This window comes from Staurois parvus, unplaced genomic scaffold (assembly GCF_062004578.1).
Source record: "Staurois parvus isolate SC_StPar_1 unplaced genomic scaffold, SC_StPar_1.0 ptg000402l, whole genome shotgun sequence".
Lineage (NCBI taxonomy): Eukaryota > Metazoa > Chordata > Amphibia > Anura > Ranidae > Staurois > Staurois parvus.
Window position 1 is genome coordinate 368,709 of NW_028318198.1, and position 27,502 is coordinate 396,210.

The 27,502-nt window shown below is 40.4% G+C and overlaps 1 protein-coding gene across 1 annotated transcript in view; it reads left to right on the top strand.

The window, feature by feature from the left end:
- Positions 1 to 1,265: 1,265 nt before the first annotated feature.
- SLC71A1 (solute carrier family 71 member 1) overlaps positions 1,266 to 27,502 on the top strand; it is a 54,487-nt gene continuing 28,250 nt past the window's right edge. Inside the window, exons 1-7 of the mRNA XM_089686566.1 lie at positions 1,266 to 1,369; positions 11,339 to 11,447; positions 14,210 to 14,305; positions 15,881 to 15,943; positions 19,568 to 19,695; positions 20,713 to 20,827; positions 24,189 to 24,407. Coding sequence (XP_089542692.1) covers positions 11,367 to 11,447; positions 14,210 to 14,305; positions 15,881 to 15,943; positions 19,568 to 19,695; positions 20,713 to 20,827; positions 24,189 to 24,407 — 702 coding nt within the window. The 5' untranslated portion in view covers positions 1,266 to 1,369; positions 11,339 to 11,366. The remainder of the gene's footprint in view (positions 1,370 to 11,338; positions 11,448 to 14,209; positions 14,306 to 15,880; positions 15,944 to 19,567; positions 19,696 to 20,712; positions 20,828 to 24,188; positions 24,408 to 27,502) is intronic.

Genomic DNA, 27,502 nt, shown 5'->3' on the forward strand with positions numbered 1-27,502 from the left:
TTTTGTTTTTTTTCCATGGAACGTGTCAGATTTGGCTTTTTGCTCCTCCACTTTTTGTGTCATACCAATACAAACAAAAGAAATAAACATTAGAACGCCTAAACTTTTGTAATTACAATTTTCTGGGTGAAATGGAGCATTATCTGACAGAAATGCAGGAGTGCCAATATTTTAGGCCATGACTATATGACCCCCAGGGAAGGGCAAAACCATTGCTTTATCTAACCCCCCCGCTCTTGTGCGGTGGACTGTATCTGACTTCATCAAGCCCATAGACCTCCTTTGGATGTGAGGACCTTAGGAACAGTCCACTGTGCTTATAGTGAATAACACTACCCGCCCCCTAGTAAAACACTCCCAGCACACAGTTAACCCTTTGATCACCCCTCACATTAACCTGTCCCGCAATCCCGCGTTGCCCCCGCCGCAGCCCGTTTCACCGGCTGTCCTGTATTCCAGTAGGCCGACATCTTCAGTGTGAGCACCCGGCTGTGACAGCTTGCTACTTCACAAGCGGGTGCCCACTGCGCATGCGCGAGTGGCGCTGTGCTTCCTGAATGGCCCTGTCATCTTCTGGGACCTGTCACGTGTCTCACAAGACTTCGGGGAGGGAGGGGGAGGAGGACAACTTCTGTTTCCGATCGCCTAGACAATCACAGCAGAAGGAGAAATTCGGGTACCCGTGTCCTCCCCTCCCCCGCTTCCCAAACACCTCTGCCAATCCTGCACATTACAGCACATGGTGCTGTTCTAACGGGAGCGTTTGCGTCGCGGCAGAACGGACGCCTCTGGTTGAGTCAGGAGGCGTTGAAGCCTCCTATTCTAGTCTATGGTGCAGCTCCGCAAACGTCCGGCCGGCGGTTGCGACGCGGTAACACCTTTCAAACTGCATTTTAGGCGTTTGTGGGGCATTTTTAACGCAAACGCCTAGTAACCACCGCTAAACCGCTCCACAAACCCCAAACCAACGCTTGGCAAACACTATAGGGCGTTCGTAAAACAGCCAAGTGTGAACGAGCCCTAAGTCACACAATTTCCTATGCAGTACAAGAGGCTGCATAAGAACCAATCAGACAAAAGCTGCCTTTTTCTTCTGCTTGACGTTTAATAAAAGAAAGCATCTGATTGGCTCTTGTGCGGGACCAGTCATAATCTCGCGCTCCCAAACCTCCGCCGACGCTCTCGTCACTCAACTCCCGCTTCCTGCACCCCCCCTCACGTGCCGCGACTCGAGCCTGGCTGGTGACGCCACACGCACGTGGGTACGCAAACAGCCAATGGGCGGGTCGCGCGATTTGACGTGAGAGGGCGAGGCGTGCGGAACATGGCGGCTGAGTGAGAAGAGCGGCGAGAAAAGCGAGAGAGACAGGTAGGAGGGGAGAGGAGACCCAGGTGTCCGGGAATGAAGGGGTGGGGAGGTGGGAGAAGGACCTAGTACGGAATACAGGATAGAGGGGGGCACGCTGCGGACCGGTCTGGTGTCCGGGGAAGGAGGGCGGGCGCTGACAGGAGCAGCAGGTGAATAGTGAGGTGATGCCGAGTGACCTGGGCAGAGCGAAGCACACAACGGGCCGGCCCTAGAGCGGGGGAGGGGAGCAGAGGCCTTGTACATAGGAGGAGGACCTGTCCGGGCGGTGTGTACATAGGACTGTCCCGGTGTTCTGTCATATGGTCCCAGACACAGCGGTGTGTGCTGACAGCAGGAAGCTCCTATGACCCCTCTACATCCGGGGAACACCGCCACCAAGTAAACTTTGCAGAGGAGGGTGAGAGCCTCTGTCAGTGTTCTCGGACTGTCTGTGACCCCACACAGGAGACTTCCATTCATTTCCTCTGTGTTACTGCTGTCACTGGAGGAGCAGGATCTCCCCATCGGGCACAGCAAGATACTTCTTTTTTTTAATCAAATATTTTTTTATTAACCACTTTCACCCTCTTCCTACCCAGGCTTGAGTTCAGCGCTGTAACACTTTGACAATTGCGCGGTCATGCAACACTGTACAGAAATGACATTTTATCTTTTTTTTTAGACTGCTTTCTTCTGGTGATATTTAACCACCTACCCTTCAGGGGATTTACCCCCCCCCCCCCTTCCTGACCAGGCCAGTTTTTATGATACGTCGCTGCCTTGATGTAACTGGAAATTGCACGGTCATGCAACACTGTACATAAATGAAATTTGCCATTTTTTCCCCACAAATGGAGCTTTCTTTCAGTGGTCTGACATAGAATGGCATAAGCATGTACTCCTGCGCTGGAGGATGGACTCCGCAGAGGTTAGAACCACGAGTAGGATGCCTGGAAACTGCACACCTTGCTGCCCTCAGCGGACCAGAGGGATCCACAGTACTGCATGCAAAGAAACAAACAGAGGGCGCACGGGCCTAGTGCATTACATTTTGTAAAAGATCCTTTATTGTATAAATAAGTGGTAATATATTCCCAAAGAAACGAATGTCGAAGGCACATAATCTAAAGTACAGCAAGGTCCAGTCACACTGGATAATATCCGTAATGGGACTCTTTCAGTGGTATTCGATCACCTCTTCGTTTACTTTTTGCGCTGTAAACAAAAGACAGACAATTGTGGAAACAATATGCCTTTTTGCTATCAAACATCCAGTAAAAAAAATTACAGTTACTTTATAAATTTAGGCCAAAGTGTATTCTGCTACATGTCTTTGCTAAAAAAAAAATCGCAATAAGTGTATAAGAATTGGTTTATGTTAAAGTTATAGCACCTAAAAATGGCTGTATATATACTGGAAATTGTTTTTTTTATATACTAGTAATGGCGGCACTCAGCAACTTATAGCGGGACTGTGGTGGGCATTCTGACACTGGGGGGAACTGACTGTCTCTGACATCCCCAGTGACACTAATACAGTGATCAGTGCTAATAAAAAGCACTGACACTGTGCAGGAAGGGGTTAACATCTGGGGCTATTAAAGGGTTAACTGTGCGCTGTGTTGTCTTACTAGGGAGACCTGCTGCTTTATATTTCTCTGCTGTGCAGAGAAATACAAAACAGCATGTCCTTGCTGGCAGGAGAGAGACTTATGTAAGCTATGCCGACTATGACCAAGAATGGCCAGCCGGGACCCGGCGATTGACATGTCCAGTAGCCAATAGCTGTGCGGGTAGGGCAGTGCACGCACACCCCTACCCAAAAATGCAAACCACATGTGTATATATACATGACTTTGTGCAGCCCTGCTGGCCTGTAGCAGTACTTCTGCTATAGGGTGGTAGGAAAGTGGTTAATTACCACTGGGTTTTTTAATTTTTTGCTAAACTAATGAAAAGAGACTGAACTTTGAGAACTTTTTCTAGTTTTCTGTTATAAAATTTTTCAAATAAGCAATTTTTCTTCACTGGTGGGCGCTGTACTGATAAGGGCACTGTTGATCAGTCCCTCGATTATCAGTGTGAACAATGTACTCACTGTGTGCTTTCAGACTGGCTGGTTTATCGGCTCTTTTCCTCACACAGAGAAAAAAGGAATACCGATAACCAGCAAGTCTGTTTACATGTGACCAGCTGTGATTGGACACAACTGAACACATGGTAAAGGGCCGCTGTGATTGGCCTTTTACCGTGATCTGTGATCAGCTGTGTCCAGTGGACATACCTGTCACAGAGTGTGCCCAATGCACACTCAAAAGTGTGTGTGGGAGGGTGTCCATGGACATCCTCCCAGAACTGGAGATCGTGCTGTAGCAGTCTTTTACTTGGCATGATTGGCAACAATTTAAAGCAGCACTACAAACACAAAACACTATTTCGTTTTTAATGTTCAACGCAAACTTGCTCATTCTATGTCTCCATTCTGTATTTTGCTGAGATTATGTTGAATAAATCCCTGCATTTCTAGCTGCAGCCATCTTGACTAAGTGTAGATTCATGTAGCTACTACTTGGAAGCCATCTGCCCTTAGCTCAGGCGTTCAGTCAGGAGGGTGTGTTTAGCTAAGAAAACCCCTCCCCCTCCTGAAGGCTCCTGGGATGTATGACATTATAAAGAATATGCAAACCCAACATTCTTATTCCTGAATTGTGCCTGCTGTACCATATACTTGTATGAAAATGTATCCTGCTCCCTTTGTGTGAAATCCCTGGTGTTCCTGCCACTCCCTTTGTTTTCCTATTAAAAACTGAGCACATTAGTCATGCTAGCACAGTGTCCTCAGTTTGCTTTCCTCCAGTAATCACATTGGTGCTTTATGAGCAATAATGAGAAGTCTTAACTGCTTTCCCCCCACCCTATAAGAGAAATACTGCTACAGGGTGTCAGGGATGCGCAAAATCACAGGATTTACATGATTTGGCATTTCCGGGTAGGGGGGTTCGCGCACGATCCCTACCCACGCCAACTTTGGTGGCTTCACCTGTTGATCACTGGGTTCCGGCCCGTGATTACCCATTGGCACCCGGCAATCGCCATGTATTACCGATGGGGGAGAGACCTGTATGTAAACAATACAGATATCTCCCCTATGAGCTCCTGCACACTGCTTTGTAAGGCTCTGCATAGCAGAGCCATACAAAGCAGTGTTCGTACAGTGTAAAGCACACATAGTTACCCCTTTAATCACCCCCAGATGTTAACCCTTTCCTGCCCAGTGTCGTTAGTACAATCAGTGCATTTTATTATCACTGATCACTGTATTGGTGTCACTGGGGATGTCAGTGAAAGTCATTTCACCCCAGTGTCTGAATGCCCGCTATAGTCCTGCTAATAGTCGCTGATTGCCGCCATTACTAGTATTAAAAAAAAAATTCCAGTATATATACCATTTGCAGATGTTATAACTTTCATGTAAACCAATTAATCTACACGTATTGGGATTTGTTTAGCAGACATGTAGCAGAATACATTTTGGCCTAAATTTATTACAATTTGACTATTTTTTAATTTTTTTACTGGACATGTTTAATAGCGAAAAGTCAAAAAAATTTTTAATTAAAATAGGCGGTGTTTTTATAGAGCAAAAAGATAAGCAAAAATGATCAAATACCGAAAAAAAGCACTATTTGTGGGGGGAAAAGGGACATAAATCTCATTTGGGTGCAGTGTTGCATGACCGCACAATTGTCAGTTGAAGAAACACAGCGCCATATCAAAAAAATGGCCTTGACAGGAAAGCAAGTCCTCTGGAGGGCAAGTGGTTAATACTGCCATAAATATAGGGGGTGTAAACATTTCCTCATCTAAGGTTGCTAGGAAAGAAAGCTACTTTGACACATCAGGAGGTATAAATGTGGCTGCTATTTCCAAAGGGCAACATACACTGATCAGCCCTATCTTGACAACCACTGCAGACTGGGATCATCCCACAACAGCTGTAGTTTTGGAGTTGCTCTGACCCAGTCATCGAGCCATTACGATTTGGCTGTGGTCAGTCTCTCTGAAATCATTACGCTTGCTCCATTTCTTCTGCTTTCTACACATCAACTCCAGGGACATGTTCACTTGCTGCCTAATATATCCCAACAATATTCAGAAGCCCATAGAACGAGATAATTATTCACTTTACCTGTCAGTGGTCATACTTTTATGGCTGATCAGTGTATGTTATCTGTAGTGCTACACAAGCCTGTTATGAACTGAATGCTTACTTGTGGACATAGCTTTTAAATTCAAGTTTAACTAAAGGCAAACTAATCTGTTTTATAGTTTGAAGGTGAGGGTTTAGAACCACTGTCAGGTTTTGTTGCAGTCTGTGTCCCTGTTATCGTCATCACATACAGTCCAGGCTGACCATACAATCTTTGTATGAATAACGTACTAATAATATGTAGTAGTATTTATTTACTGTAATTTATTAATACATTTACTAATGTAGTATGAGCAACAGTTTGTTTTTTTCCTTTTGGGGTATAGGTTTTATATAAATTAATAAAAACTGATCATTGTAAGCACCCCGTCAGTGTTTTTCAATCCTCTACTGAAACTTTTGCTTGACAGCTTAGTCTGTTGAAGGAAATTCAAAACTAACAGACTTGCAGGGGATAAGCTTAAAAATTAAAATCAGAAATGACCAGTGTTGCATAAGAAATCTCTGCATCATAATATGGGAAGTCAGACAGGCAAATCATAGCAGTGGCTGTAATGTCTACATGCTGTTTTAACCTGTTTTTTTAGACACAGTATACTGAGCCAATCTGAGGGTCTGCTTATCATTTGATGGCCAATCACAGAGGTTACATGCCACTAACCTGATATTTTAGTTAGGGGTATCAGAGTAAAGGGGGCTGAATACAAATGCATGCCACACGTGTCAGATATTTTTTTGTAAAACATTTTGAAAACCATTGATCGTTTTCCTTCCACTTCACAATTATGTCTCACTTTGTGTTGGTCTATCACATTAAATCCATATAAAATACATTTATGTTTTTGGTTGTAACATGACAAAATATGGAAAATTTCCAGGGGTATGAATACTTTTTCAAGGCACTGTACAATGCACAGCTGCACCAGAATCTGAGTGCACAAGTTTAGTAAATCTCCCCCCATCTGTCAAATATGGATGAAGAAACATGATGGACTGGGGCTCTTTTGCTGGATCCAGAGACGGCGACTTGCAGAGAGTGAGTGGCACTCTGAACCAAAGCAACCTACAAATGCAACACATTTGTGGGAACGTCTGCAGCAGTGTTGGGAAGAACTTTCTGAACAATATTTGATTCATGAATAACAGATGGAGACAGCGCTTGTGGACCAATAGCACACAAAAGAAAAAAATATAAATATAAAACAAAAGATATATTAAGCAGAGACGCTATCTTACCCCTGTAGACAGGGTATAGGTAGGAAAAAAGAGCAGCGCTTTTCAAATTGGTATATCTGAACAAGTGAATACAGAAAATATATGTTATGAATGTCTCATATGCCAGATAATATAAATGAATGTGTCACATAATTCACTGATAATTCAATAAAAAAAAATGCGAGCAAGTGTCCGTAACTTATATAAATAAAAAAAAAAGTGCAAACATTCATGTCCATAAAACAATATTTCTTCTTTAAACTTCTCTAATGTGAATCAAAAAAAGTGAAGAATCCACCACGACATGAATTGGGTCCACTCACTAGAGCTTCATGCTGGTAAGATTATAAAGCAGCTATAACCGCTTGTGCTCTGGGAGCAATGATCTGCAGCAGCAGCACACCCCAGCTGATATTAATTTCTCCAAATAGCAATTGGCTCCTCATATAGTCGGAATGGGACATGAAGGAAGAAAAAAAAATAAAGGAATCCACATAGTGTAAAACCATCCAGGCTTTATTCAATGCAAAAACGTGTTAAAACCACTCACAGTCCGTGTCAGAGCCGACGCTAGCATTACAAGCATCAGACATCAATATAATAGGTATTGCTCTAGTCTATGCAGACAACGGCAGCTCGCCTATACATGGTGACGTCACCTCCGAGGCCCTTCCCTACGCGTTTCGCCATCCGGCGAATCTTACCAGCATGGAGCTCTGGTGAGTGGATCCAATTCATGTGGTGGTGGATCCTTTCTTCATGTTTTTTTGATTCACATTAGAGAAGTTTAAAGAAGAAATATTGTTTTATGGACACAAATGTTTGCACTTTTTATTTATATAAGTTATGGACACTTATTTTTTATTGAATTATCAGTGATTTATGTGACACATTCATTTATATTATCTATCATATGAGTCATTCACAATATATATTTTCTGTGTTCACTTGTTCAGAGATATACCAATTTGAAGAGCACTGCTCTTTTTTAATATTTGATTTATGTGGTAGAAAGAATGCCACAAGTGTATTCGGCTGTTCTCTATCTGCAAAAGATGGCTACTTTGAGTCAAAAATTTAGATTGCAATTGCTGAAAATGATTCCTTTTTTCTTTGTATGTCATATACACACACACACTATATTGCCAAAAGTTTTGGGACGCCCCTCCAAATCATTGGATTCAGGTGTCCCAATTATCTCCATGAAACCCAATCCACAAAGCTCTCTACGCACTGTTTTGCTAATCTGAAGGCCACACAAAGTTTGGAGGTCTTTAGCTATTGACTCTGCAGACAGCTGGCAACTTCCGCACACTGTGCGCTTCAGCATGAGCTGACCCCGATCTGTCATTTTATGTGACCCAACACTTTGTGGCTGAGTTGCTGCTGTTCCCAGTTGCTTCCACGTTGTTTTATTACCACTAACTGTTTCACAAGTGTAATAAAAGTGCCACACCCTTAATACTTTAAAGCAGCAATTCCACCTCAAAGAAACCAAATAAATTTCTTAGTGCTATAACTTAAATAAAGGAATGCGCTAAAACCACAAACTTCCTAATTTAGTGTAGAAACATTAGTGCAAAAGATATATATATCTATTCTCAATTAATATCAAAAAATATCAAAATTATGTGCAAAACTATTTTGGCATAATTTCTTTGAGAGCACTTGAATTTAAAAAGGATTTGTTTGGACATTTGAAGAAATTCAAAATTGAACAATTTTTATATTCACAAATTTAATTATTTAAATTACTTATGCACTAAAAAATAGTTTTGCACATAATTTTGATATTTTTTGATATTAATTGAGAATAGATATATATATCTTTTGCACTAATGTTTCTACACTAAATTAGGAATAGTTTGTGGTTTTACCACTAACAGTTGACTGGAATATTTAGAAGAAAGGAAATTTCACGGATGGACTTATTGCACAGGTGGCAACCTATCACAGTACTACGCTTGAACTCACTGAGCTGAGAGCGACCCATTCTTTCACAAATGTATGTAGAAGCAGTCTGCATGCCTAGGTTCTTGATTTTATACACCTGTGGCCATGGAGGTGATTGGAACACCTGAATCCAGTGGTTTAGAGGGGTGTCCCAATACTTTTGGCAATATAGTGGATATAAAAAGTCTGCACACCCCTGTTAAAATTTCATGTTTCGGTGATGTAAAAAAATGAGACAAAGATAAATCATTTCAGAACTTTTTCCACCTTAATGTAACCTATAAACTGTATAACTCAATTCAAAAACAAACTGAAATCTTTTAGGGGGGGGGGGAGTAAACATGAAAAACTAAAATAATGTGGTTGCATTAGTGTGCACACCCTGTAGCTGTGTTCAGTTAAGCAATCACATTCAAAATCATGTTAAATAGGAGTCAGTACGCGCCTGCCATCATTTTAAAGTGCGTCTGATTAGCCCCCCAAAAAGTTCAGCTGTTCTAGTAGGTCTTTCCAGACATTTTCTTAGTTGCATCCTACAGCAAAAGCCATGGTCCGCAGAGAGCTTCCAAAGCATTAGAAGGATCTCATTGTTAAAAGGTATCAGTCAGTAGAAGGGTACAAAATAATTTCCAAAGCATTAGATATACCATGGAAAACAGTGAAGACAGTCATCAAGTGGAGAAAATATGGCACAACAGTGACATTACCAAAATTTGGATATCCCTCCAAAATGGATGAAAAGACGAGAAGAAAACTGGTCTGTGAGGCTTCCAAGAGGCATGACAATGACCCAAAGCATACATCCAAATCAACAAAGGAATGGCTTCACCAGAAGATTAAAGTTTTGGAATGGCCCAGCCAGAGCCCAGACCTGAATCCAATCGAAAATCTGTGGGGTGATCTGAAGAGGGCTGTGCACAGGAGATGTCCCCGCAATCGGACAGATTTGGAGTGTTTTTGCAAGGAAGAGTGGGCAAATATTACCAAGTCAAGATGTGCCATGCTGATAGACTCATTCCCAAAAAGACTAAGTGCTTTAATAGAATCAAAAGATGCTTCAACAAAGTATATTAGTTTACGGGTGTGCACACTTGTGCAACCATATTATTTTATTTTCACTTCCCTCCACCTAAAAGATTTCAGTTTGTTGTTCAACTGAGTTGTACAGTATATAGGTTACATTAAAGGTGGAAAAAGTTTCTGAAATTTTCTTTCTCATTTACATCACAGAAACCTGACATTATAACAAGGGTGTGTAGACTTTTATATCTACTGTATGTACAGTATGTTTTAACAAAAAGTAAAGAATACAGTTTTTTCAAAATGTTGGATTTTCTTTCCCTCCTTTTTAAAGTAGAAAATAAAAAAATCCTGTGGTTATTAAATACCACCATAACAGGGCTTTATCTGTTCTGGTTAAAAAAAAAGGCCCACTAATTAATTTGTGTACAGTGTTGCATAACCAAGTAATATTCAGTCAAATTATCACAGCTTTGAAAAATTAAAAATGGCAGAATAATGCAGGGGTATGATAGGCTGTCAAGTGGTTAAGTTATTAAAGGTCATTGTTTCCACCTTGTGTTGTATTAGTCCTTGAGTGTAGCTAAAATCACTCATGGAAATTAGAAAATAAAATATTGAACATACTGTCTTGATCTTTCTTGCCACATCCCATATACTACCAAGTACGTCTTGAGAAAGTTGCATAGTGTATGATATGTAGGACACCCCAAAATGTATTTGTCTTTGAACACAAATTTCTAGTAAGTTAACTGGTTCAGGTAATTCTGTCTGTTATCCTTGTTATAGTGCAAGCACAGAATGGTTAAATTGAGATTTCATTCAGTTAGTCAATTCTAGAAGCCAACTTAAGATCAATGCGGGCAGTGAAAACAGGCGGTTGATCCATGTTGTAATGACCATGCTTTTCAGGCATGCTTTTACTTTATGCCTCGTTTGCCAGATGTGTGGCATAGTATTTCAGTGTAAAATCTCCCTTTGGATTGGGAAATCAAAGGCGTCCAGGACACGGTAGTATTGCCTCTTCCGCTACTATGAACTATGTAGATTCTAAACTGCCTCTGAAAAGTGATCTACCGTAGATTGCTTTTTAAAGATGTATGTAAACCTGCTGCCTGTGTGAACAAGGGTTTGAGCAGCAAGGTTTTTTCCCTTTATAGTTCTGCTTTATTCTTTTGTCGTGTGGCTATCTGATTCCTTGGAACCAACCCAGGGCCAGTAAACATACTGGAATGCATGCAAGTAAAAAACCTTGATCTTTTACAACCCCTTTAAGAGTCCATTCAGATCCATCTGTTCTTATCCATTGTGTTAACGTGCACCACATTACAGCAGCCCAATTATTTTGAACTGAATGCCAGTGCTCACTGCCAAAAAAGGGACATGCAGCATTTTCTCCAACCAGTACACCACAAGACCTGGTAGTGGAGTTGCCAGCTTTTTCAGTTATATCATAAAAGGCCAATTCTTATTAAAATTATGTGAAGAGGGCAAAACACAAAATTTAGTATTTGATTATGGTTCTGTTTTACAATATCACTTTGTATGTCTGTAAATTAGTTATGTGATCAGGGTTCTGTTTTTCTAAGCAGATGTTGAAAGGACAACAGTGATGTAAAAATGACTCAGGGGAAGAAAAAGAAGAGGGTGAACCGCAGTGTACTCCTTGCCAAAAAAATCATCATTAAAGATGGTGGCACGGTGAGTGTAAAAATAGCAAGATAAACTATTCTATTTGTTCACTGAAAAACACATGGGTAAATGATTTATGAATTACTGCTTTTTTTTTTTTTGTGCATTAATTAAGGGATGAATGAAGAAAAATCGGTCATAAACCTTTTTACAAAAATAACTACAACAGTTTAAAGCTCAGCACTTGGCGTTACTGCATAGTGAATCAGTGTCCTGGAGTATATTAAGGTTCCGTATACTCTGGGCATTAAAAAAAATGCTGCTTATACAAGCTTTTGCCATTTCTTTTTTTTTTTTTTTTTTTTCTTCAGCCCGTATATGCAGCTCTCTGTTATTCTATTTGTCCATGCACATTAGAGAGTTTACAAGCATATCTGCAGAAAAAACCCCCCCAACAGAATCACTTTATTTTGAGAGGAGCTTTCGAGCAGGAAAAACGTTTTATGCTCATAAACATGGCATTATGGAGTGTTCAGTGTTTTAAAGTGTACATTGATTATAGTGAAAAATGAGCAGAAGTGACTGTCGTGGAAAAAATGCTTATAAAATCAGATGCCCATAAAGGCTCATAAATGAGTCCAATATGAGCATTTTTTTATGCTGCTTATTTTGCCTGAGGTTCTGGCATTTTTTTTTCCAGCCACCTAGTGTGCATATACCATAAATACTTTCTGCTGCCTTATCGTTGGGGCATTAGTGCTACTGATGACACATTACTACATTGTCAACAATGTAGCATATGTCTTTGATAATCCCACTAGACATAATCTAATTTCTTTTTCTTTTCATATTTCCTTAAATCTGATGATGATCGTTTTTATAATTTTTCCGTTGAGGCCCTGGACGTCACTAAAATGATTGTTTATCTCGTGTTCCTCTACCTTCACATGTTGTCCAGGCAAATGGTGTGAGTAGTAGAACAGCTCAATTCAGAGGATTGGAGTGTTTGGCTCTTTATCACAGCAGGAGATACGGTGTCTACAGCAGGGCTTGGAAAATTTGCTTTGAATCTAGGAGTCAGCTGAAAAAAATGTTAGGAGCCGATTTTTTTTTTTTTTTTTTTCCCTTCCCTGCCTAGCTTGAGTTGTCAGCGCCAAGGCAAGTAATTTGTGAGGTGCAGAATGCAGGACATGGGGTGCAGGGGAAGGGTACATTGTGCAGAATGCAGGACATGGTGTGCAGGGGAAGGGTACATTGTGCAGAATATGGTGTGCAGAATGCAGGACGTGTTGCTGGGTGCAGAATGCAGGACATTGGGTGCAGGGTACCGGAGAAGGGTGCAGGTCACTGCAGGACATGGGGTGCAGAATGCAGGACATGGTGTGCAGGAGATGGGTGCAGAACGCAGGACATGGGGTGTAGGAGATGGGTGCAGAACATGAGGTGCAGGAGACGGGTGCAGAACGCAGGGCATGGGGTGCAGGAGAAGGGTGCAGAACGCAGGGCATGGGGTGCAGAATGCAGGACATGAGGTGCAGGACAGCAATGCAATCCACTACTCCCCCTGTGTTCTGCATGTTCAATGCATCCTCTGCAGCGGTGTCTGAGAGCAGAGTGGACAGAGTGCAACTTGTGTGCATAAAGCAACATGTTCCTCCCTGGCTGGCTCCTTAGATTGATACTTTGCCGGATTGCCCTGTTCATTACTGTAAGGACACTGTAGTCCTTTTTCTCATCACATTTGAGGTTCCGAGTGCCGAGGCGGCGCCATGTTGGAGACTGGGTCCTGATCCTTTCTCTCTGTTCCGCCGGAGGGCTCTGCAGAAACACAGGCAGCTGTGGGTGGAAGCAGGAGTTGTTGCAGATGGTAATGCAGCCGCGGAAAGGAGATTTCAAAAGATCGTCAGCGGGAGCTCAGTAGATGTGTCATCTCCCTCTCAGTCTCTCGCCGCTGTCCTGCCCCCCCAGTCCAGTCCGCCCTGGGCTTCACAGGTTGGGTGCCGCTGCCGCCTCCTCCATTCCCCTCACCCTCCTGCCAGGCCCCACTCCAAGCCACATTCCTGTCTAAATGTATCTGGGTGTCAGGCGAACACATTATTCAGACCAACAATGAATGGGCACCAGGGCACAATTTCTAGTCGCCATGGCGACCTTGCACCTGGGATTTGTCGAGCCCTGGTCTACAGTATCTGTACTCTTTAGCATTGCAACACTTGGTCATTGGTTCTCAAAAGTGTGTATAAGCCATTATTGTTGTACCAGTGTTTTATTATGTTAACAAATATGATAAAAACATACACAGAAAAAACATTTAGCAGTTTAAAATGGATTTCAAGTCAAATTTTAATATCAAAACTATATGTAATCCAGTAGTGTATTTAGTAAAAAAAAAAAATGTTTTCTTGATTATAACTTGTGCTGGTACCTCAATCTGTATCATGTCAATTTTCTGTAATCAGTCCCTTGCACAGTACACTGAGCTGGTCAGGGTTCTATGACTTATAGCAAAACTTAAGAAGCCAGTTTTATTATTAATAAATATATTTATATATATTTTAGTAAATTGGTTCAGAAGCTCCTGAATTAAAGCTAAATTTTTGAGCACGTATAAAAGTCACATATTAATAAACCTGTAATCATTAAATTAAAACTTTAAATGCAAGCAGTGTAAGTACTTGAATTTGATCTAGTATTGGGCTTTTGCATATAATGTACAGTTTGTACAGTAGAGCTGTAAAATTATTTGTATTATGTAACATTTGTGTTTTGATACTTCGTACAAAAGGTTTGCTTTATAGTTAATTATGCTCTATATTCCCATTTTTATCCAGCCTCAGGGGTTTGGTTCTCCCAGCGTGTATCATGCTGTCATTGTGATCTTCCTCGAGTTCTTTGCCTGGGGCTTGCTTACTGCTCCGACATTGGTGGTAAGTTTTGAATGACATATACTGGTTACAGAATGACAAGATGTGGTTGTAAGCATGTGTACATTACTGTTAGACAATAAAATGTCTAATGCAAATAAAATATATATTTATACCATTTCAAAAATGTTCCTGATTATTTTTGCATGCTGTTCAGGCTTGCTCCAGTTTTTTTATACTTTATTTTAATTTTTGACAATGTCAGTAAGGAGGCTTCTCTGTACAGATCCATTGAAAATGAACCCCTGCCAGGGACCAATAGTATTTACAAAATTCAAAGTCCAACAGGAAAAACTTGGTATAGATGTCACAGTAGTAGGCCTTACTCATACATAAAATGAACATAAAGGAAAAGGTGAGGAAAGTAGGATAGAGAACACGAAGGTGGAGGAGGACAGGGATAAAGAGCGAGAGAGGAAAAATCAGGTGAGGATGGGCTCCATGGCTACAACAGCATAGGTGTAAAATTCTCAAATGGTTGTACATGTGGTCTTGTCTGTCCATCAGACGCAGTTCAATGGGGTTTGATATTTATAGGAGTATTTGTGATCCACCTAGTAAAACCAGCTTCTGCAAAAGTTTTTCTTTCATTATGTTTGAGCAATCCATTGTTTTGATATCCTTCATCTTCCAGAACCACAGCCTTGGCTGTATCATTTCAATATTCTAGTTTGCATTCTCTGGCTGCTCTATATAAATGTATCGGGAGGGATTGTTTTTGTGAGTAAGGTGGAGAAAAAGTAGTTGAATTATTTGTTAGTGTCTGTGAGTTTGAAGATTTGATTGGACTGACACCCAAAAGCTTCAAACCTGGAGTAGCTGTATGTAACTTATAGCGTTGAATCTCCCAGATCAGACAGGAGGACTGCATTTACTGCTTCTCTTTCATCAGGCTGCAGTTGAGTGTTATGGCTCACACTACTAGCAGTTCTGTACCCAGGGCTCTGTCTCTTGGTTTAAGTGGTTTTCACGGGCCTGGCGATCGCTGATGAATCAATGTCTCTTAAATAATGGAGTAGGGCAGGCTCAGCAGGAAGGGGCACATGCGCACCACCGCCAGGTCCTGAGGAACTTAGTCGGCTTTCCATTGTGGTGACTTCTCCTGAAAGGCAAGGGGCAACATCTCAGCCGCTGCATTTGTCTGGCATTGTAGCGACTACTGGTACGTCCGCCTTGGTGTATGTAACCAAAGACTATCCTGCATCAGCCTTAGCAGGGTTAGAGAACAAGCTTTTTGTACCTGTGACTCAAGGGGCAAAGAAACAGGAGAGTGGCAAGTAAATACCACCAAAAGAAAGCTCTATTTGTGAGAAAAAGATAAAAATTTCATATGGGTATAATGTTGCATGACTGCACAATTGTCACTGAAAGCTGAAAATTGGCCTGGTAATGAAAGGGGTATAAGTGCCCGGTGGTTAAAGAAGAATTTAAAAAAAAAAAAGCAAAAGTAGGGTTTTTTTTTTTTTTCCTGTTTTAGTAGTTGAAGCCCAGGACCACAGATTGAGTCACAGCTATTTTATGTATTGCTGAGTGCAAAACCATCATTTAAACTTTGCTTTTTCATGTTTAACTCTGTAGGTTTTGCATGAGACATTTCCTAAGCATACCTTCCTTATGAATGGGCTTATCCAGGGAGTAAAGGTAAGGAAATTCTCATTCTGTCTTTTCCTTTTCATAAATGATTTTTTGTCACTTGCAATGTGCCTTTGAACTTGCTAGAAACATTGAATAGTCCGTTCCCTAGCACAGCTCTTTCCTCTTTTGGGAGTGCCAAATTTCTGTCATTGCTGGCCTAGGCCCTTGCCCCCTTCCTTTTACAGTCCTAAAACATTTACGTAGCTGCAAGAGGAGGAGTATAAGTTATACTATAGATGTTCATTTGAGTGACAGCTCTTAGTCTGCTGGGGCTGTTGACCTTGTATCCATGATGGTGGCACCCAGCAGACTCACAAATTGTCTTGTGGATGTCTACACAAGGGAGACTTTTGCAGATAAAAAGTTACTGCATTGGCAAAGGTGACAGTGGCTCTTTAATTCGATCTGCACTGAGATAAATAACTTACTCAACAGAAAAAAAACTTACTATCTTCAGTGTTGCAAAGGAACAACAAGGGAGTGCTTCTGCAATCTTTAACCTTCCATCCCTACTCTTGTCTTCTACCTGTTGTCAGCCCCTGATCTCCTTTACTGTCAGTATGATGTTCTAAAGTTCCTACTCATTTATTTTACTGGTGTAAAGCTATCACTCCACCAGAAACATAAAAGCATTCCTTTCTGACGGTGGATATGGATATTGTAAGTGTAGGAATATTGGTAGCATAAAACCTCAAACTTACCAGAAAGAATATTTTTTAAAGTGTATGTCAGGGCGAAAAAAGTAACAGAAAATATGCAGTACATCTCTGCAATACTTGCATAATTTATCTCTTTAAAGACCTTCAATTACAGTAAAAATACCTGTTGGTCTGTCAGAAATGCACTCATCTTCTAAGTCTTATTGTGGGCTGACAACAAACAGCATGTTTTTGGACTAAATGTTGTCAGCCCTCCCACTTGTATTTTTGCTAACTTATTTCGACCCACCCCCTTGTCTATTCTACACAACATAAATGCTAAAGGTAGCCTGAGCCTGTGGAAATTTGAGCCTGATTCAATTAAAATCAATGCAATGTAGTCATTGTTCAGGTATTCGGACATCCACAGGTCCCAGCAGTCTAAATATAATAGCCAAAAGTGCAGCCTCCTATCAGTCCTTTTCTCATTTGGCCTGTGGGCTACACAAGAAAAGTCTAAGTGTGTGGCTAGCCTAATTGATCTGTAGTCTCAAGAAAAAAGCTGGGAGGGCTAATCGGGCTGTTGGTGATATGGGACAGATCTGAAAGAAAATAAAAACAGGCAGATTTTTTCACTTATTGAACAGATATTAGGAACAGTTTTCAATGGTCTATTTAACAGACAAAAAAGGAGCAAATAAAGGATCATTGTTTTGGTTTTATTATTATTAATTATTATGCAAGATTTCTATAACTTCAACAGTTTGTGCAGCACTTTACAATGTAAAGGGAGGCAGTACAGTTACAATACAATTAAAGAGGTTTAGGAGGGCCCTGCTCTTGAACTTCTCTAAAAGGGAGGGGCAATAACTGTGAGTTGAGAGACAGTAAAAGTTCAGTTGTTGGGTGGGGGCAGGATAGGTTTCCATGAAGAAAGGGATGGCCTAAATGTGGACAAAGGAGATAGCCAAAGAGATTGAAGTAAAGTGTTTCAGGAGGCGGAGCTCTGGAGAAATCCTAGAGGTGGGCACAGCAGGAGGTGAATAGAGGTTTTTGGAGGAGAGAATAGTTTGGTTGATTGATGGGGGTGAGGGAACAGAATAGTATGCTCTCAGGTTTAGAAAGATTTGGTTTTAGGAAATGGACATCCATACTGAGATGTCGGTAAATTAGTGTCCCTATTTTCGGACACCAACCAATCCATGGTAAATTCTCTCCCCACCCCCAAGCGCACGGGAGGTGATTGACCGCATCACTGAATTAACGATGCACACGTTTCCGAGTGGGGCTGTGAAGAAGGGGTGCGGGTCTCAGATTATCCTTGGCTCTATGCTGTGGCGTGTGAGACAGCTGATCCCCGCCCCTGCTTCCTGGAAGCTGAAAAATACCATCTGATCTGAAGGAGAGAGGGCTGTTGCTAAAGGTACAACTTATGTGGGAGGAATTGATCATTACCTGAGGTTTGTTATTTCAGTGGGCTTATGTAAAAATGTATTACCACTTTAACCACTTCAGCTCCAACAACGTACCTGCACGTTGCTGGAGTTTGAACTGTTATACCGGAATGATGCCTGCTAACTAGCCGCTTGATTTCTATTGCTAGAAGCAGGAGGGGATGTGTCACCAACCCCCGCCCTCTCTTTGACCCCAGATCCCTTCATAAAGAGTACCTGTCATGTCACGTGACTGTTTCTTTCACAAGGGATTTTTACATTCCTTGTGACAGCAATAAAAACGATTTAAAAAATAAAATTAAAGCGACCTGTGAAAAAAAATAAAAATAAATAAATAATTAAAAAAATATTTAATTGCCCTGTTCGCCCATGCTCCTGCGCGAACAGCGATCGGCCCACACATGTGAGGTATTACCGCAAATGTCAGAGCATGGGCAGTAATTATAGCACTAGGCCTCCTATGTAAATCTAAAGTGGTAACCTGTAAAGGCTTTTAAAGCATTGCCTATGGATAGTAAAAGTTTACGTTTTGTCACCATTGCAAAGGCATGCAAAATTTTAAACCGTGATGTGTTTGATATCTATTTATTCGGAATAACAGATTTTATATTTTGCAAAACAAATTAGGTTAGGTATTTGTAGGTTGTTTTTTTTTTTTGTTTTTTTTTATTTGCACAAAAATTCAAAAAAGTTTTTTTTCCCAGAAAATGACATTTGAAAAACAGCTGCACAAATACCATGTGACATAAAAAAAATGCAAAATCCACCAATTTATTCTCTAGGCCCTCTGCTTTAAAAAAATATATAATGTTTGGGGGTTCTAAGACATTTTCTAGCAACAAATACTGATTTTTAAATGTGAACAGTGCCAGGAATGGCTTAGTTTGGAAGTGGGTAAAATTTACCATTTTCAAAAATGTGTTAACTATATCTGCACAGTATAAAAATTGCTAATCTAGTCTAATATTTTCATATGACCAGTTTACCTCCATAGGGTAACTCTGTTGAAGCCTGCCTGTTGGCATCTTGCTTGTGTGGAATTTTCTGATAGTTGTAACAATCCACATCAGAGCTTGTACTGGATGTGTGAAAACATACCCCTGCTCTCCTTGTTTAGTAGAAATAACAGATGGACTTGAGATTATTTACTTTTAGAACCACACATTATCAAATTCTAAATTAAAAATCTCGCTCCCCAAACAGGTTGACTACAAAGGCCCATAATATGTTTATGTATTGCTCAACTTTTTGCAGATACCAAAATATAGAAAAAAATGTGTAGTTTGAAGAATTTTGCATGGATTCACAGACTGTAGATAGAATATATTTCTAGATTTACTCTGCTCTAATAAATTCCATTTGTCAAATGTTTGTGTATCCTTGGCAGCATTTTGCCAATTGTGTGTTCAGGAAACTGGTTTAGTGTGATTATAAAATGAGTTCATGTGAGGTCTGCATGCAAGGACCTGTTTGGTTCTTTCAAATGCTGTAAATAACTTCATACTGTGTTTGACTTTTAATAGTATTTTCTTCTTTAGGGTTTATTGTCATTCCTTAGTGCCCCTTTGATAGGAGCATTGTCTGATGTCTGGGGAAGAAAATCCTTCTTGCTGCTAACCGTGTTCTTCACATGTGCTCCTATTCCACTCATGAAGATCAGCCCATGGTATGTAGAGACAGTTATATCTTTTTACTGCCAATATAAATACATAGTTGTGCATACAAAAGTGTATAGGGGAATGGTCCATGCTAGGATTTCGGGTGTTTTATTTTGGCTTGCTTAAAGCAGAACTCCAGTATTTATTTAAAGGATAAGTTCACCTTTTGGACAGAGGTAAAAAAAATGTGCATTTATTATTTTTGTCCAAAGGAGCCTGTAAAGCATTGTACCAGTGATCAGTAGATTGCTGATGTCATGCAGGTCTCCTGCAGACCTGTAAAAAAATCTGCTTGCCGTACGAGATGTACGGTCAAGCAGATATACTGGCAGGAAGCTTCAATGAACTACCACAGCACTCCACAGTGCCGTGGTAATTCATTGAAAACTTCAAGCCAACAGCTGCTAAGGCTGTTAGGACTTGCAGTTCATTTATTCATGGAAGCTGTTTTCAATTCTGACAGTACAGGGAAACGTCTCCCTGTATTATCTGTCAGAAGGAGGGGGGGCAGTGGGCGCGGCTGCAGCTATGAGAACATGTTACATGTTCCCAAAGGTGAACTTATCCTTTAAAGCCACATTCTTATGGTGCTGCAACTGAGAACTCTAGCTCAGTATAGCCTCCTATAGAATCTTGTCATTCACCCACACCCTCCTCTCTCCTCCTCCATACACAAAACACTTTGTAGTCTTTTCACTGAACGCCTTGCTGTGCATGCTGTGAGAACAGAGCTGTACCTGTGTGGCAGACTCTGCAGAGTGGTAATTCACAATTTGTAATGAAAACAAGTGTACATGTCCTGTTTTACACCTCTGCGTTCTAGAGGAAACCCTAAAAAAGTGATGTGGCGCACCAATAGAAGTCTACAGTCCTCATAAAAGCACCATAATCTCCTTGATGGTTTATTATTTATTAATTTTATATGGAATTTTGAATTAAGACAACACTGGTAATGTATTAGTTTGCTGAACAGTTTTAATTTGGTGTCCTAATTTTTTTTTCCTTAATCTTTATATTTTTTTAAGGTGGTACTTTGCTGTTATATCTGTATCAGGAGTGTTTGCGGTCACCTTCTCTGTGGTGTTTGCTTATGTGGCTGATATAACACAGGAACATGAAAGGAGCATGGCGTATGGACTGGTGAGTGGACCATGTTGTCACTGGCTACAGCTTGTTCAAAACCGTTGAAACCAATTTCAATCTTATGCACTGTATGTGTATTCTAAGCAGTCCAGTCTATCTTCTAGTAAAGTCTCAACCACCTGTAGACAAACAAGGTCAACTGACTCTCAGGATAGTAACATCACTGGCAGTGGAATTGATTGCATTTCAATCCACATGTCTGAAATAAGATGTGCCCTCATTTGCCTAAACCTAGACTGGAAAATACAGCTGTCCTACGCAGAGGGGGGCATACAGCGAACAGGCTGTGCTGTGCATGGTACAGTTGTATAGAAGATTGCAGGCTCTCCTTGATGGAGTACTGTTTATTTTCCATTTAATAAGGCTAGGTTCACACCTATGCAGTTTGCGTTTGATCCATTTCTGCAGTGCTTTTTGCTTTTTTGCACATGTGTTTTTGATGTGTTTTAGGGTTTGTCTTTTTCTTGTTAAACAGATTTAAAACGTATCAAAAACGCACTACATGCTTTTCTGCAGCATTTCAGTTGAAGTCTATAGAACCAAAAAAGCAACTTTTTTGAGTTAAAAAAAAGTCTCTGATCCTTTCTAAAAAACGCGCCGGGTGAATACGTGGAGATGTGAACGTTTCCCATAGGAAATCATGTTAAATAGACTGTAGTGCGTTTCTGCCAAACGCTGTGGAAACGCTTCAGTGTGAACCTAGGGTATCTGTTGTGAAACTTTTTTTTTTTTTTAGCCCTGCTATGTCATTGGTGGTATTTTGGATAGCACAATTATGATGCACACTTGCTTTGTGCATTGCTGTAGTGGAAAATCTTCATGTTTTCTAACATGAATAATCACTCCTGTGTAGTCATGGCTGCCCACTTGTCTGTAAATTGTTCGTAAATTACATTTTTTGCAAATCATCCAAAGAAATACCTTCATAAACACATAAAGCACCTAAATCAGAATCACTGTTACATAGTTCAGTTGTTAGCCAGTAGTAAGTAGAAGAGCAGTGTAGCTTTTTGTTATTTACTCAGATAAGTCATCTTCAAGAACTGGATATTATAATTCTTTGTGGATTATTCACAGAGATATTTACATTATGAAATGTGCATCTTATTACATTTTTCTGGGAATGCTCATTCCATAGTTCCTATAATTGTAGACAGTAGTGTAAACTTTGTTCTAAACAGGTATGACTAGAACATAAAGATTGTGATTAAATGTGATAGATGTGTGATATTGGTTTTTAACGCTTAGATTTGCATTTTGTCATCTTTTCTTAAAATTATTAAGTATGTTTGTCTTCCTTTGGTATATTAGACAAGTTTTCCACTTTAAAGCTGATATGCATGTTTCCTGTCACTTTAAATAGTTTGTTTGGACAAGCTTGTTCCAAACAAAATATTTCCTTCACTAATTGCTGAAGCGGCTTGAAGCACTGTATGAGCTGGGGTCTGGCTGTGAGATAGAGACTTTCCTGTTTCACACCCAGAACAAAATAGTTGGGCTGAGCATCTCTCAGCCAATCATAGGCAGCTTTGTATTCTATGAATAAAAAGTTTCCTCTGACTGACTCTGTGATCGTGACATCATCAGCCCACTTCTCTTCCTCCGCTAATCAGTGAAGGCAAAATAGAGTCAGGCTGAGCAGCACTCAGCCATTCATAGACAGACAGCTTCGAATTCTGTGCATGACTACAAAGCTTTCTCTGATTGGCTGAGGCAGGCTGATGACGTTAGGATTGCTGCCCAGCTCGACTGTTTTGTTCCTGGTGGGAGACTTTAAGCCTCACAGCCAGAACCCACCCTTTAAAGCTGTAGTAAATGTGGTATTCTGTTCCTTCAGAGCTCATGCATCGGAGATGTCACCAGCTGCTGCTCTCTAGAATATCTCCTAAATGGTGAATATTTAGGAGATACTAATTTTACCTACAGGCAAGGTTTATTATAGGTTTACTTGTAGGTAAAAATAAAAATTGAGACTTTACTACCACTTTAAAGTGTGTCTGAACCCAAAAACTAATTTTATATATATATATATATATATATATATATAATCTCTCCAGTCTTTTTAGATTTGGTGGCTGCATTAGTTTTCTTTTTTCAGGCTTATTTGCTGTATTTTTATCTGGTTATTCTGCTAGTAACGCATTTTTTTCTTGGGGTGACAACATTCACTGTACCTGATCTATGGAGGGGCAATGTTGTCAACTTATGATAGGAAGTGCTAAGACTGCAAATTCCATGGCTCCTCTCTACCTAATCTCTATAACATAGAGGGAGATGACCTGTCGTCCATGGAAGTGAGCTAGGTGGAGGTAAAAATGTTTGAGATAGCAATTACAGCGTGCACAGAGCATCCCTGAATTCCTGGTAGGATCCACAGGTATCTTTTTTTGCACTTATCAAGTAGATTTAGAAAAACTTTCAAAGGTATATTGGGTAGAATAGGGACAGGTTATACCGTTGCCGGTCTTTTTTGCTTTCTGTGTACTATTGGGGAACGTTTCATTTTACTTCCTGTCCCTTAGATGGTTGTCTGCAGAGCAAATGATGCATACTAGCACATTATAACATTTTCTTGCAGGGGGCATGTTTTTGTTTTTTTTAATATAGTTTAACACTTTACTACGGTTTTTTACAAGCCAGTTTGAAACAAATAAGAGAAGTTTGTTGTTGCGGTTTACATTCACTTTACGTTTGGGGAAAAAAATATTAGTTGGAGTTTATGTATGTACCCAAGAACTGTTTAGGTTACTTTTTACCAAATCGATTAACCATCTTTTACTAGATACCTGACAGAGCATGTGGTTACCATGGGCAGCACAGGCTGTGATTTCAGAAGATGCTCCCCTTGTGCCTTAGGCATCATTCACACTCACAATTATTTTAACTTCTCTAGAAGCTAGCATTGTTTTGGCCAATAAGAATACTCGATGCTTGTAAAAGTGTGTACTGCGTTTACCCATGTTAGGTGTTTGAATGTTTGTTTCATTGGCCAGAATAAATCCGTTTTTCTGGCCATTGAAATAAATGAATGCTCAAGCACTAAACACGCCTAGCGTTAACACACACACTTTCATGTGCTTAAGCACATAAAGCGTTTTTTCATCCAAAACACTGCTGCTTCAGGACACCCTGGCAGTGTTTTTTTTTTTGTTTTTTTTTTCCTTCTTCCTGTCACTAAACTCTCCTGTCAGAAAATGCTGCTAAAATCCTGTGTGTGCAAGAACACATAGGATAACATGCAGGAGAGTTAAAGGAGTAAAACAAAATGCATGATGCCCCTAGGAGCAGCTGTATAAACGTTCCATGTGCATGAGGCCTTATGTGTATTGTTAAGTTTTAAACACTCCTTCTTTTGCAGGTGTCTGCCACATTTGCAGCTAGTCTTGTCACTAGTCCAGCCATTGGAGCTTACCTCAGTCATGCATATGGAGACTCCCTTGTGGTGCTACTAGCAACAGCAATAGCGTTGCTTGACATCTGTTTCATCTTGGTGGCTGTTCCAGAGTCACTTCCAGAGAAAATGAGGCCTGCATCATGGGGAGCCCCAATTTCATGGGAGCAAGCCGACCCTTTTGCAGTAAGTGGCCACATTTGTTCATGGTTATGTTATGCCAGATTAATTATGCTTTGAGTCTTGTTTACACATTTTGTGATTTGACACACCTTTCTTGCACTGAACTGTGGAATGAGGTGACAAGTGGCTCCTATTGTGTGTGTTTGATTTGTGGTGCTCAAACAGCAGTGCTGCATTTTTCTATCCAAGGCTTGGCCCAATATATCTAAATGTGTTATGCCTAGCTTCTGTTCTGCACACATCAGATCATCCTTCTCATTTTCTATTTTGTGTGTACCATCCTTCCTAGCACCAGTTAGTACATTTCTTTTTTTTTCCGAATGATCATTAGACAATACTTAAGAATTGAAGGAAATCTTTGTATGTATGTTTAAACAATATAGAAGCTTGTACATATTTCCTTAATGATTTTTATGTAGGATAGCTGTTGCTTGCTTTTTTTTTTTCTTTTCTTTTTTTTTTTATATGTGGATGCTTTAAAATTATAAAGGCTGTATCTCAACTGTACACTACAGGACCATATCTACAGCTGATATAACTCTTATTGTGTAATGCTTCTTGATCTTGCAAAGTTTTCATTTACCCAGATTAAGCTTACCCCCAAATGTATTTAGCTGAATTTTAAACTGCTTGTTCAGTTGAGCTTTAATGTTTATATGTAAAATAAAGGTTTTATAAATATAGTAAAAAGAGACATAAACAGTTTAAAACCTATCAACTTGAATAATAAAACAAACAGACCCAAGACCATCATAGTTTACCTTTCATGAAAGCTTAGATCTAAACACTTTTGCTTAAAGAATCAGAAGGCTTATCTGTGTGTGGATGTACTATTGGAGGTTAGAGAGGCTTTAAGCCCCAGTTCACACTGTAACCTGCATGTGAATCGCACAGGAACTGCATGGCATTCCTGTGTGATTCAGTGTGGTGCGATTTGAGCCCATTCATTTTTAATGGTCTCAAATTGCACTGCATGGCACCAAAAACATTTGAAACCGCACCGCAACTGGATCGCATGGTCGTTTTTGTACCATGCGATCTGGTGCAGGCAAACCGCAGGGCATTTTCAATCCATTTGGGATGTCGTTAACTTTGTCTTGACACCCAGAGCAGATCGCAAACACAGTACGATTGCAGTGTGGTGTGTGAAAGGCCACAGATTGTGTAGTCTCCAGCACTGCATAAGTGTCAGCCCAGGCTAAATGTTTTCTGTTCCTAATATATCTAATGTGTTTTTATCGGCTCTGGAGAGCGTAATCGTGCAGATAATGGTAAAATATTTAATGTGCAGTTTGCACAGGGTTACATCGGTATCCAGAGGGTGAAGAACGTGCAAGTGATTTTGCTTTATCCGTTATGCAGTATTCAGTTGGGGTTACAGTTGATGTTCATGTTAAAGCATAAGTGCACTTTCAAACAAAAGTGGCCTACCTAAATACTTGTATCTTTCAAGTAATATCATCTCTGTTCTCTAGATTATTTTAAAGTCTAGTTTGCATATGGCCAAGCTGAATTATTCTACCGTGTTTCCCCAAAAATAAGACACTGTCTTATATTATATTTTTTTTGGCTCAAAAAAACACACTAGGTCTTATTTTCAGGGGATGTATTATTTTTCCATGAAGAAGAATACGGTACACATTTATTGTTAAATGAAAATAAAGGAAATTTATTACCTGTATACGGTACGGTAGTGCGGTAGTTGTCAACACAAACCAGACAAACTGTGAATCCTACAGTATCAAGAATTAACTCATTTATTCAATGACAATCATGTCATCATCTTCTGGAACATCATCATAACAATCATCATAACAGGCAGTGTCACCAGAGACAGACCAGCACTCACCACCTTCACCGCGTCCTGTCCGCTCTGATCCTCCTGTTCTTCTACACGCATCTGCGAAAGTCTCCTCCTCTCTCCGCTCACTCCGACCTCCGCTCTGCCTCCACACAGCAGTGACGTCAGGACTCCGCATAACGTCACTGGTTGCTAGACGCCAGTCGGGGCGGCCCTAGCAACCAGTTTACGGTAAATTAATTTTCATTCTGAGACAGAGCCTAGGGGGGCCTTATTTTCGGAGGGGATGCCTTATATTTCACCCAGAAGGAAACCTGTAAGTAGGTCTTATTTTCGGAGGATGTTTTATTTTCGGGTAAACACGGTAGTTACCCATGAGAATGACATAGCACACTTATCAGCCACTCTTTGTAGACAACAGTGCATTGGGCCATTTTAATGTGCAATATCCTAAGCTTGTACAACTAAAGTGTCCATACTCCTTACTGTCTACAAGATAGCTGTACTGTATTACAAAGAGCACAAGGAGCGCAGTCCCTTCTCAATTTGTTCTCTTTGGTATGTTTGATCACATCACTGTAGCATATTATGCTTGTGTCTGAACTTAATATTATGCCAACACATGGCAGATGCCAGCTCTACATTATTTCCACTTGTCATATTGGCGTTGTATTGTATGAACCTATTGTACCCTATCACAGATGCTGCCTGCTCAGCATCTCATTGAAACAATTTCCACCAGGTCACGTAGCAGACTGAGCCACTCTTCCTGCTTCTCAGTAAAGGGACCCTCCCTTGCCTTATCCTGCTGTGAGCTGCACATGCCTTCTGCCTTGCCCACTATTTAAATAATAGTGGCCTCCATTTTTTATTTAACCACCCTTCCTTCCCGTTAAGCTTTATAAGGAACCAGATTTTCACCCTTTCCATAATACAGGGCTTCAGAGAGGGCTGAATACAGTTAACTCTTTAACCACTTGCCCTCCTGAGGATTTACCCCCCTTCCTGACCAGGCCTCTTTTTGCTACTCGGCGCTACACTAATTCAACTGATAATTGCGCGGTCATGCAATGCTGCACCCAAACGAAATTTACGTCCTTTTTTTCACACAAATAGAGATTTCTTTCGGTGGTATTTGATCACCTGTGCGCTTTTTATTTTTCACGCTATAAACAAAAAAATACCCAAAATTTTGAAGAAAAACAATATTTTTTACTTTCAGCTGTAAAAAATATATAGTAAACTCAAAGTTAGTTATAAATGTATTCTGCTACATGTTTTTGGTAAAAAAAAATCC